Source organism: Oryx dammah, unplaced genomic scaffold, assembly GCF_014754425.2.
Source record: "Oryx dammah isolate SB20612 unplaced genomic scaffold, SCBI_Odam_1.1 HiC_scaffold_11209, whole genome shotgun sequence".
NCBI classification, from domain to species: Eukaryota; Metazoa; Chordata; class Mammalia; order Artiodactyla; family Bovidae; genus Oryx; species Oryx dammah.
The window spans coordinates 4296002-4308656 of NW_024080602.1; the positions used below are offsets into that span (position 1 = coordinate 4296002).

General features: G+C 52.9%; 1 protein-coding gene across 2 annotated transcripts in view; it reads right to left on the minus strand.

Moving 5' to 3' along the window:
- The window catches only part of LOC120860896 (mothers against decapentaplegic homolog 3), a 127995-nt gene that overhangs the window by 25086 nt on the left and 90254 nt on the right, over positions 1-12655 (minus strand). For both annotated transcript variants that reach the window (XM_040236609.1, XM_040236610.1), the window contains exons 2-4: positions 2427-2620; positions 2107-2238; positions 749-823 (exon numbers count right to left, since the gene is read on the minus strand). In XM_040236609.1, coding sequence (XP_040092543.1) covers positions 749-823; positions 2107-2238; positions 2427-2620 — 401 coding nt within the window. The remainder of the gene's footprint in view (positions 1-748; positions 824-2106; positions 2239-2426; positions 2621-12655) is intronic.

Sequence of the window (12655 nt, forward strand, 5' to 3'; positions counted from 1 at the left end):
GGCTGGGTCCCTCATGGCAGGAACACATAGATCACATTTGGGCATCACACAGAAATAGATGCTTTGGGGCCTTGCAAAGCTCTCACCTCTGTTCCAGCGCTCCTGAGCTGTTTCAGGTAATGAAGCCCACCCTCCATCACACTGCCAGCAGTTTCTCATCTGCTTTCAGCCTGCAGGGGCTCCACGTTAGCCTCTGGCTAAACCTGAAGCTTTCAATGACTGGCCCTCCTGTCTCTGGAGGAGGATGCTCTAGCCACACGCAGCTCTCACCCACCCCAGAACTCACCAGCTCTCCTCCCCACGGCCCCTCATGACTCTGCCTGGCACACTGCTCTGCCTGTCCTGGCAGCCTGGCCAAGCCCTATATACCTCCAAGACTCAATGCAGGAAAAACCTACACCGCAAGTTACTGCTCAGTCCCCCAGCACTTTGTCCCAGGCTGGCCGGCACGACCCTGTTCTGTGCCACATAACAGCTTCCCTTAGGGCAGGCATACAGGAGACAGCACGGTGACTGCGGGCTGTCTTGTTGGTCTCCCCCACATATCATGAGCCACTCAGGCTCCTCCTCTATCCCAGATCTGGGCCCATAGTGATTCCTCAGTAAATACTGGATGGAGGGACAGAGAGAAGGATGGAGAGAGAAAGTGTGGAGAAGGGAATACAGAGAGCCAGATGGAGGAACAGAGGGAAGGATGGGGAAGGGCAAGCACTCAGGACTAGGAGCAGAGACTCCAGAAGACTCTGACCTGCATCCATGCTGTGGTTCATCTGGTGGTCACTGGTCTCTCCATCTTCACTCAGGTAGCCTGGGGGTGGGGTTTCTGGGAATTGGAAGGAAGGTGGTTCATTACATGGCCTCTCTGGTTTGGCTCTTGAGCCGCCCTTTGCAAACTCACAGATTCACGCCACTGCGCCGGGGGCGGGAGCTGAAGGACTCTGGGCCTCGGACCCCTGGCTCCCGCTGTCCTTGTGCACTCATCTTCCCTTGTTCCCACCTGAATCACTCTGAACTTTGTTCACACTGTCTGACTCCCCGTCTGAAGTACCTATTCCTACAGCCTCTGTGGCACTAAACTTCTCGCCATCCCTCAAGACCAGGTTTAAGCCCACTCCACTCCACCCCCCGACCCCGGCAGTGAACTCATCTGTCTCTGAAGGCAACCGCCTCAAAACACCCTCTGGCTCTACCACCTACCCCCGTACCATGATCTGCGGCTCTTGAGGGGATGTCTCACTCGGGATGCAAGCTGCATGAGAGCAGACTGCCATGCATTCCTCTCACTGAGCCCCAGGCCCTGACTGACTTCTCTGCTTTGCTGTACAAAGAGAGTAGGCAAACCCCCCCCCCCCCAGGGACCAGAGCCACCTGTGATGGATGAAAGACTGGGGCTGTAAAGCAGGTCTTTCCTTAACACTCTGACCCATGCACATGGCCCGCGGTCAACCTCAGCACGGGGAGCTCACTCGAGGCCAAAGGCTAGTCCAAACTAGACGGCTCCGAAAGGAACACGGCCCACCTCTGCCCCAGCAACCCTAGTGCAGGGTCTGGCCAAGCACTGCCAAGCAGTTTTCCTGGACTCCTGGAGTTCTGGTGATTCACACATTATTTGCATGTAAATGACGGGCTTCTAAAAACATTTACACTCTGACAGCAGAGCCCACTTCTCCCTTTAGAGTAAAACCTCCCACCCGGGTTGGAACCCTCCCAGGGCTTACTTACAGGGCCTGTTCTCCACACGCTGCCCGGCCCTTGGCCCCAGCTCGGCCCACTGCCTCTGCAGCCCCCAGACCTTCGGGTTCGGGGATCCTGCCTGAACTCCAGCCCCAGGGCCCGGGAGGGTGGTGAGAGAAACACAGCCTTGCTATTTCCGCTTCCAAAATAAATGACTGCACCGAGGCCGAGGCCGGGCGGAAGGGTCACGCCGCCGCTCCTCCATGCCAAGAAAAGCCTCATTAGTGAGCGGGGAGCCAAGGCCACGGGTCCTCTCCCCACAGGGACGCGGGTCTGAGTCAAGGGCCTCGGGCCAGCGGGTGTGCGGAGAAGGGGTGACGGGGCGTCCCGCGCTCGCCTCCGGGGCTGGCCTCGCTGCTCGTGGGTGCCTACCTGGAATATTGCTCTGGGGCTCGATGCCGGCAGGGAAGTTAGTGTTTTCGGGGATGGAATGGCTGTAGTCGTCCAGCGGGGGGAACTCGGCCGGGATCTCTGTGTGGCGGGGCACCAACACAGGAGGTAGAACTGTGTGGAGGAGACAGAGCAGAGGAGGGTCAGGGTGGATGCCAGGCTGGACTTAAGCCCCAGTACCCCCAAATGCACCAGAGGCCCGCCCTCAGGAAAAAGAGGGGGAGGACGGCGGGAGGGGGAGAGGAAGAGGCAGAGGAGAAGGATGCCGGGTAGACACCTGCGGACCCCAGAGGAGGCCGTACCTGGGGTCTCTACCCTCTGATAGTGGTAGGGATTCACGCAGACCTCGTCCTTCTTCATGTTGAAGGCGAACTCACACAGCTCCATGGCCCGCAGCTCGTGGTGGCTGTGCAGGTCGGGCCATCGCCACAGGCGGCAGTAGATGACATGGGGGAGCCCCTTCCGGTGGGACACCTGCAGCCGGCCATCCAGGGATCTGCCAGGATGGACAGGAGGAGCAGAAACCGACAGTGAGGGGACCCGGCCTGCCTCTGCCCCGAGCCCAGCCCACCGAGCTCCTGGGAGCCTGGCAGAGACTCAGAAAGCTCCCCCCACAACCAGCACTTGTCTGGCTCGCAGGCAGAGGGCCTGCAAATCAGAGAAGCTCTGGGCGTGCTGGAAGGGGTCCAGGAGAAGAACAGAGGCCCACCCAGCAGGCCGAAGGCTCCTGGGCCGGCAGAGCAGACCCCAGAGCCACCAGGCTGCGGGATGACTACCCTCCCCAACCTTGAAGGGAACGCCACTGAACTGTGCTCTGCAAAGGCCAGGCGAGGCGGAGGTGGGCAGAGGGCCCAGGGCTGAGCTAGAAGATGGGAGCTCTTCAGGAGCCGACGTGAGGACCACAGTGATGCCGCCAAGGAGGATGACAGCACGCAGCCCATCTCCAACGGCTCTCCACGCTCACCCAGTTCCCTCCTCATACACAAGAAAACAAGGGGGAAAACCCCTGTTTCAGCTGGGGTCTGTGATGAGGTGGGGAGCGAGGGAGGGACATGAAAGGGAGCTTTAACTGGTCAGGCCCTACACAGCAGGCCTCTCAGGAGCCCCTTTCTGTGTGCGGGCTTCTTGCTGGTGGCCCAGGCGCCCCGTCCACGGTTCTCCCCTAGCTCAGAGCTCAGGCCTACAAGGTCGTGTGTGAGCAGAGCTGCGACCCCACTCCAGGCCTGGTTCTGCCTCAGTCCCCAGCCCAGCTCGGCCCAACCCACCACCCTCGGCAGCGTCCTGTCCCTGTGCAAGCCATGTCTTCTGTGGTGACTTGGCCTCTGAGCAGTTGACCTGGTGCCCACCGCATCCCCCCGCCCAGGCTACAAACTGTGGTCCTTGATGGACCAGTGGCATGTGTCCACGGGAGCTCTCCTAAAAGGCAAAACCGGAGAGCCTACCCCAACCCATTATATCAGAATCTTCCTCTAAAATCCCTGGGTCATCGGCCCAAAGGACAGTTGGAGCAGTGCCATAGGCCGTGACAACTGGGGAGCTCGAATGGCAGGGGCACCATCAGCCAAGAGGCAGGTGGGAGACAGGGGGCTTCTGAAAAGATGCGAGCCTTCAGGGACAACCAGGATTAGATGGGTGAGGAGAGTCCATACACACAGAATTCTTTATCAAGGGATTTCCCTGGTGGTCCAGGGGCTAAGACTCCATGCTCGCAATGCAGGGGGCCCGAGTTCAATCCCTGGTTGGGGAACTAGATCCCGCATGCCCTCAACTAAAGGTCTTGCATGCCACAACTAAGAGTTGGTGCAGCCAAATTATAAAGAAGAAGAAGGGGAAAAAAGGAATGTTTTATCTAACAAGTATTTCACGAGCTCCTACTTTGTGTGGCACGAGGGATACAGCAGTGAGGGAAAGAGAGGAAAAGAGGCCACAAAGCGGTCCCGGCTTCCATGAGCTTCCATGGGCAAGGCCAATGTTAATCTAGTAATCAGGTCAGCGACAATGGCAAGCGAAGAGCAGGGAGCTGCGAGCGCATATGACCCTGGGGACCATGCTTCACTGAAGGGCAAGACAGGGCATCTCTGAGGGGATGGTGGTTGACCAGAAAGTCTAAAAGGCAAGTAAGCAGACAAAGGGGGCTGAGAGGAGGACATTCCGGGTAGAGAGAGAGCATGTGCTAAGGTTCTGAGAAGGCGGAAAGCATAATGAGGAGGCAGACCAGATGGAGGCCAGAGTGCCAGAGAGGAGGGAGGCTGGGGTGCAGGAAGGGGTGCCTCCACAGGGTCTCCGACTCTGGTTCTGCCTTCTTCCTAAGAGCCACAGGAACCCTCTGAGGTGTGTAAGTGGCAAGAGTGTGTGTGTGCATGTGTGTATGAAATTCTGGCTGTGGGACAAGCAGACTGGAGGCAGTGGTGGTGGAACAGTCAAGAGTGGATGAGACGGGGAATTCTCTGGTGGTCCAGTGGTTAGACGCCTCCCTGCTTTCACTGCTGAGAGTCTAGGTTCGATGCCTGGTTGGGGAACTACGATCCCACAAGCCAAGCTGCATGCCCCCCAGCACAAGAGAAGAGTGGATGCAATGGATGCTCTTAGAGATAGGGAGAGGCCCCCAAAGGCAGTGCTGTCCTTCCTACAAGAAGGCTCATCCCTGGACCCCACTGGTCAGTGGGCTGGACGTTTCTGATGGCTGGGCAGGGCTGGTGGAGAGGCATTTAAAGTTCTCTCTCCCTGTCCCCATTCGACTGAGGGTACCTGTTTTCCTGAATAAACAGAATTTATGGACACTGTGAGGGAGGGGCCTGCCAGATGCCACCAGAAGTACCAACCAAAGAGACAGAAACAGGAATCCAGGCAAACTCTCTGAGTCACTGGCCCGGGCAGGGGGAAGGAGGGACAGAGGTCAGAGCCGGGCTATGGCACAGGGGCTGCTGGGGAGCTGCTGACTAAGGGCAACGCCAAGGGTGTAATTACTTCCCTCCTGTGGGGCCCCACACCAAGGAACCCCAACAGCCCCAAAACAGTAATTAGCAGGCAGAACGAGAGAAGACAGCCTGGGACTCGCCCCTGAGACGCGGAAGGCAGACGGCCAGATGTGGAGTCATGAGACCTGGGGTCAAGACGAGGTTCTACTCTTCTGCCTGTGAGACCCTGGGCAAGTCTTGAGGTCTCTGGACCCCTCAGTTACCTCATCTGTAAAATGGGAACATTCTCCTCCCACTACTGCACTTGACTTCATGCACTCAAAAGTGCTTTCTGGGGGCTTCCCTGGTGGTGCAATGGTGAAGAATCTGCCTGCCAGTGCAGGAGACACAGGTTGACCCCTGATCTGGGAAGATCCCACGTGCCACAGAGAAACTAAGTCTGTGCACCACAGCTATTGACCCTGTGCTCTAGAGCCTGGGAACCACAACTGCTGAGCCTATCCACCCCAACAACTGAAGCCTACACACCCTAGAGCCCATACTCTGCAACAAGAGAAGCCACTGGAATGTGACGCCCACAGTTCAGAGTGGCCCCTGCTCACCATAACCAGCAAAAGCCCACATCCAGCAACGAAGATCTAGCACAGCCAAAAGTAAATAATAAAATTATTTTTAAAAAAGTCCTTAGTGAAGTACCAACCAATGAGCATTGCACACCACAACGGACCCTCTCCAAAGTCAGCCCTGGATAAGTGAGGTGAGCTGTGGGGCTGAGCGGGAGAAAAAGGGGGAGTGGGAGGTGACTAGTGGGGACAGAGAAGGACTTAGCTGTTCCTATTCTTGAAAAGCCACTGTGTGCCCACAGAGAGGGATGTGGCCACGCTCCCTCTTCAGTGTTTGCCAAAATCCCCCCAAAAGAGACAGCTGAACAGCTGGAGTGGCCTCCACATGGAGCGTCCGTGGAGAGATGCTCAGACTAGCAGGAAGGAGGGAGGCTGTGCAGGGAGTCCCCCTTCCCCACCCAGCTGATGGAAGGCTCTTTTTTTAATGCAGCACTATTTACAATCGCCAGGACATGGAAGCAACCAAAACGTCCACTGATGGAGGAGGACTGGACAAAGAAAATATGGTGTTTATATACAACAGAGTATTACTCAGCCTTAAAAAAGAACAAAATAGTGTCATTTACAGTGGCATGGATGGGCCTAGAGATGGTCATATTGAATGAAGTAAGTCAGACACAGAAAGACAAATATTATATGATATCACTTATACATGGAATCTTAAAAAACGATGCAAAACATCCATTTACAAAACAGAAATTAAAAAATAGTAATACAGGGTAGGAAGAGGGTGATGGTGGACAATAGAAGAGAAGGGTCCCCCTTTCCAGGCGACGGACAACCTGAGAGAGCGAGCAGAAGGCCACGTTCCCGCCAGCCGTGCACGTGGCCCGGGCCTCAGCAGGGAAGGCGGAGACAGGAAACTCCGGGCACTCCTGGCGCAGAGGGGTGCCCACACGCCACCCTAACAGCCTAACCCCCAGGACCGCTAACAGCCGAACCAGAGATCCAGAGTGACCCTGGGCCCCACACCTGCTCGGGGGCCTGCAAGGGAGAGAAGGGTGCAGAGTGGGCAGAAATGGGAGGCCGTGGACGCACAGGCCTGCACATGCTATGTGAGGGTACAGCCCTTATGGGTTTGGGTAGTTGATGGCAGGGAAGGAGAGTCAAGGAGGGCAGAAGGCACATCACACTGGCAGGCAGAGACCTCAGCATCCTGACTCCTCATCCAATCCCTTCTGGGTCACATGGGTTGTTTCTTCTCAGGGCCTAAAGATCCTGGCTGTCTACCTGCAGTATTACAGCAGATAAAGCTCCAAACATAACGGAAGGAGCAAGAAGGGGGTGGTGATAAATGGGAGGGGGCATGAGACTGGGAAGGTGAGATGGGGGAGGGGGCAAGGGATAGAGGATGGGAGGGAGGTGGAGGAGAGAGAGGAGGCAAGTGGTGGAGGGTGGGAAGGAGAGGGATGGAGGGAGGGGAGGAAGAGAATGGGGGGAGGGGAGGAGGGGAAGCGGTGGGAGAGACTAGGAAAGTCTTTGGTCAAATACAACAAACTGGATGGATGCATTTCTCTCCGTCCTGCCCAAGACAATGAGTAGAAGGGCAGATCAGACGAAACTGGAAAGCAGCTGGCCAAATGGGACCAGACTTAGCAGTGACGTGAGCTGAGACCAAGCGTCATCAGAGGAAGCCAACAGAAGTGACTCCCACTGGGCCTCAAAACCTGGGAAGACTCAGGAGTTGGAGGCACCGCACACATGTCAAGACTCGGCTGAGAATAGGAAGATGGGGCTCAAGTCTGCAGAAGAGGCTGGCAGGTCCCAGCTCCTTCCCTGCCAGCCTCCCCACAAACAGGACCTCCCCAGGCCTGCCAGAGACAGGTCTGCTCTCTGTGGAGAATGATCCGGAGTGCACAGCTCTAGATGGGGTCACAGGGCACAGCTAGGGGTGAAGTCAGACGAGGGTTAGAAGCAGGATTTCGTGAAGGCTCCCTTGTTCACCAGGCACCCAGGACACTAACAGTGAGGCCCATGCCCCCACTCCCATCTGTAGAGGAATTAAACAGCTCAGCCCAGGAGAAAAGGCCTGCAACACTGACATCTGGGAATCACCCAACAAAACGACCCAGTTCCCGCAAGCCTGCCCTGCAGGGAAGCCCATTTGCCAACAAGCCCCTCCCATCGCCATACACCAGCAGGCACTCAGCTTTTCACGGCCACACTCTCTATTAGAGACGCACATCCGCACATCCGGAATCCCCACAGAGACAGACTTAGTAGGGAAGAAAAAAAGAAGTCTGAGACAATGTAGGGAGCAGAAAAAAACTTCCAAACAGAATGAAACAGAACAAAAACTACTCTCAGGGAGACAAGCCACTGGAATCCTAATACAGGAACATTTGCAAACTATTGAAAAACATTCCTGGAAATAAAAAATAAGAATATTAATTAGAAAATCAAGAGAGACTGAGGTCTTCACGGACTTCTTGAATTTTTAAACTACATACGTGAATTATTTTAATAGTATAATTTTTTTTTTAAACCAAGGAAGGTACAATAATCAAGGTACAGATCAATGGACACTCAGAGTCCAGAAACAGCCACATAGATATGATCCACTATTTTCTGAAAAAGGTCCAAAGATAATTTAGTAGAGAAATCAGAGACCATTTTCAACAAATGGTGCTAGAACAACAGGACGGCCACATGGGAGGAAAATAAGATGCAATCTACACCTTGTACCTTATACAGAAATTAACTAAGGTGGGTCATAATATAAAGCTTTAAACTATGCAACTTCTGGAAGAAGACAGAGGACAGCATCTTTGTGGCCTTGAGATGGGCAAAGATACTACATCAGAAACATATTCCAACTTTTTTTAAAGTTGACATACTGGACACCATCAAAGCCTAAGCCTCTGGTCTTTGAAAAGACCCTGTTAAGAGAATAAAAAAGACAATCCACAAATTAGGAGAAAATATTTGCAAAGAATATATTTGATGGGGCTTCCTTTGTAGCTCAGTCGGTGAAGAATCTGCTTGCAGTGTAGGAGACCCCAGTTCCATTCCTGGGTCAGGAAGATCCCCTGGAGAAGGAAATGGCGACACACTCCAGTATTCTTGCCTGGGAAATCCTATGGACAGAGGAGCCTGGTGGGCTACAGTCCATGAGGTTGCAAGAGTCAGACACAACTTAGTGATTAAACCACCAACATATTTGATAAAAGACCTATTTCCAAAACACATAAAGAACTCTGAAAACTCACTAATAAGAAAACAAACAACCCAACTATTAAAAAACAAAACAGGTAAGTGACTTGAACAGACGCTACACAAAAAGATATAAATGTGGCCAAAAAAAGGAGGATGAAAAGATGCCTGACATCACTAGTCATTAGAGAAGTCCAAACTAAAACAATGAGATGCCATTCCATCATTACTAAAACAGTTGCTACTGAAAAGACTGACACGTCCCGGCAGGGATGCGGAGCAACTAAAACTTCTTATGTTGCTGGTGGGAATGTAAAATGGTACAACTACTGTGAAAACCAGCTTAGAAATTTCATAAAAGTTCAAAATATAAACCCACCATATGATCCACCCGATCCACTCCGGAGCCTTACCCGAGAGCAGCAAAGGCATCTGTCCACACAAACACGTGTGCACGAATGTTCATCCCAGCTGTATTCATAAGGGCCCCAAACTGGAGAGGACCCAGTGCTTCTCAACAAGTGAATGAACAAACAAACTGAAACAGCCATACAGAGTCTAGCAACAAAAAAGGATGAACCATTGATACAAACAACGTGGATAAACAGAAGAACAATCATTCTCAGTGAAAGAAGCCAGGCGTGGCTCTGTTTGTATAACATCATATACAGTAAAGTCAAGGGACAGTGCCACCTTACATTTGCATGACACCAAGCAGATCCTCGGTTGCCTCAGGATGGCGCTTGGAGGGGGATGGGACAGGGAGCTTATCAAGGAATAAAGGTGATGGTTGGTAACTTGACTCCTGGCGGTGGTTTCTTTTTTTAATTGAAGGATAATTGCTTTACAGAATTTTATTGTTTTCTGTCAAACCTCAACTTGAATCAGCTATAGCTATACATATATCCCCTCCCTTTTGAACTTCCCTCCCATCTCCCTCCCCAGCCCACCCCTCTAGGTTGATACAGAGCCCCTGTTCCAGTTTCCTGAGCCATACAGCAAATTCCCATTGGCTATCCATTTTACATACGGTAATGTAAGTTTCCAGGTTACTCTTTCCGTACATCTCACCCTCTCCTCCCTTCTCCCCATGTCCATAAGTCTGTTCTCTATGTCTGTTTCTCCACTGCTGCCTTGAAAATAAATTCTTCAGAACCATTTTTCTAGATTCCGTATATGTGTGTTGCTGCTGCTGCTGCTAAGTCGCTTCAGTCGTGTCCGACTCTGTGTGACCCCATAGACGGCAGCCCATCAGGCTCCCCGTCCCTGGAACTCTCCAGGCCAAGAACACTGGAGTGGGTTGCCATTTCCATCTCCAATGCATGAAAGTGAAAAGTGAAAGTGAAGTCGCTCAGTCGTGCCCGACTCTTAGTGACCCCATGGATTGCAGCCCACCAGGCTCCTCCGTCCATGGGATTTTCCAGGCAAGAGTACTGGAGTGGATATGTGTGTTAGAATACGATATTTATCTTTCTCTTTCTGACTCACTTCACTCTGTATAATAGGTTCTAGGTTCATGCACCTCATCAGAATTGACTCAAATGCGTTCCTTTTTATGGCTGAGGAACGTGAGTTTGAGTGAACTCCGGGAGATGGTGATGGACAGGGAAGCCTGGCGTGCTGCGATTCATGGGGTCGCAAAGAGTCGGACACGACTGAGCGACTGAGATGAACTGAATATCCATTGTGTATATGTACCACAACTTCTTTATCCATCTGTTGGTGGACATCTAGGTTGCTTCCACGTTCTAGCTATTGTAAATAGTGCTGCAATGACCAATGGGATACATGTATCTTTTTCAATTTTGGTTTCCTCCGCGTATATGCCTAGGAGGGGGATCGCTGGGTCATATATGATGGTTTTATCCCTGGTGGTGGTTCTGCAGGTATATACACAGGTCACAATTGACCAAACTGTACAGTGGAAAAACATGCAGTTTGTTGTATGTCAAATATACTACAATTTAAAAAAAAAAAAAAAAGGACTTTGGGGCTTTGGACTTGGATAAACCTGGATTCAAATACGGACTCTCTGGTCAATAGCTGTGTAAACTTGATCAGATTGCTTAATGTCTTGGTCTTAATTATCTTTCATCTTAAATAAGTCGCTTTGCTGGATTGTTGGGAGGACTAAATGGCATTCCAGGGAAAGCTTTCGGCGAAGAGCTAGGACACAGTACATGGCGTCAACCCATTGTCATTTCTTTGGCATCACTATGACCACCCCCATCACTATGACAGTGCCCGGAGGAGAAAGGTCCCCAGGAGGAGCTCAGGACAGCAGGCACTGCCCCTGCCTGGGCCATCTGGGCCCACAGCCCTGGAGCCACAGCGAGGCCTTGGGTAGCCTGCTGCTTCCAGTCTTCACAAGACTCTCGCGCTCCTTATCTCAGAGAAGCCTCACCGAGATGCAGTTGGGTCATAGGGCAAGTCTCATAATGGTCCCGCCTCACTCCATCGAGAGGAAAGGCACCCCACTCCCAGGACCACACAGCTGTCTGCACCCAGGTTTTAGCTGCAGAGCAGGTCTCCTGGTTGCCAGGCCAGGCCTGATGGTGGGAAGACATCACCACTCTCTCCAGCTCCTGAGCACATGACCACCGGTCTGGCTTGGCAGTATCCTCAAGAAGTCACCTGGGACATCCCTGGTGGTCCAGTGGTTAAGAATCTGCCATCCAGTGAGGGGATGTGGGCTCAATCCTTGGTCGGGGAACTAAGACCCCACATGCCATGGGGCAAGTAAGCCAGTGTGCCACAACTACCGAACCCATGTGCCTCAACTAGAGAAAAGCGCACAGACTGCAACGAAAATCCCACGTGCCACAGGTAAGACCCGTGGAGCCAAATAAATAAACAACAAATATTCAAAATAAGAAGCAGTCATCTAGTTCATGCCCCTGCTTCTGCGCAACCTCACGGCGAGGAGGGCATCTCATTCATGTCCTTTTATGCATCACCGACCACTCCTTTGGGCTCAAGGCTGCACAGAGCTAGCCCTGGTAGTGTCTCTCCCTCTGTCCCACTCAAAACCCCCAGGAATGCTCACCAAGGGGTTAATAGTGAACTGGGAGTTTCAGCCACTGGATCTAATTTAGTCCACGTGTCCAGTACACACCCTCCCAGCCTCACGGGGCACGGGGCCCATTTTAAGTAAATCCAATAAATAAGTCTTAATTCTGAGCTGATGTTACCATAAACACGCTCCACTGCAGAAAAGGGTCTATTTCCAGCCTGCCCCTCTCCCTGACCCAGTCCTTTCTCAGCATGGCCCCAGACCAGCTGCTGGGGCTAACAGCACAGTCCGCCTCTGGGCTGAGGTCTTGTCCCACACCCAGCGGCTTCCTGATGAGAGACCCTCAAGAGTTTCTCCAGCAACGCTCTCAAGCTCCTCTGACAGAGGTTTTATTCCTTAAATATATTCTTCACCAGCTGAACCATTTCCTGTGGCAGGAAATTAGGTTTCCTCCCATTGGCTCCAAGTGGGGCCTGTAAAGTGTCCGAAAATGGTGGTGGGAGCCACAGCCAAGGACATGGACATGCCAAAGTCCAGAGCTGATGGTGACGCGGAGCCCGCCAGTACATTCGGGCAGAGAGGCAGGCCCGGGGCCCACACATCCCTGTGCCCAGAGATCTGTGACCCACTGCCATCTGGGGGCCGACATGAAACCGGCAGACTTGGACACGGGGCTGGGAGATCAGAAGCAGAGCACACAGCTCCAGAAAGACACCGGGACCCAGTCGCAGCACGAACGGTACGCAGGGCACACTGCTGCACGTGCGTGCGTGTGGCTCAGTCATGTCCAGGTCTCTCTGACCCCATGGACTCTCGCCCGCCAG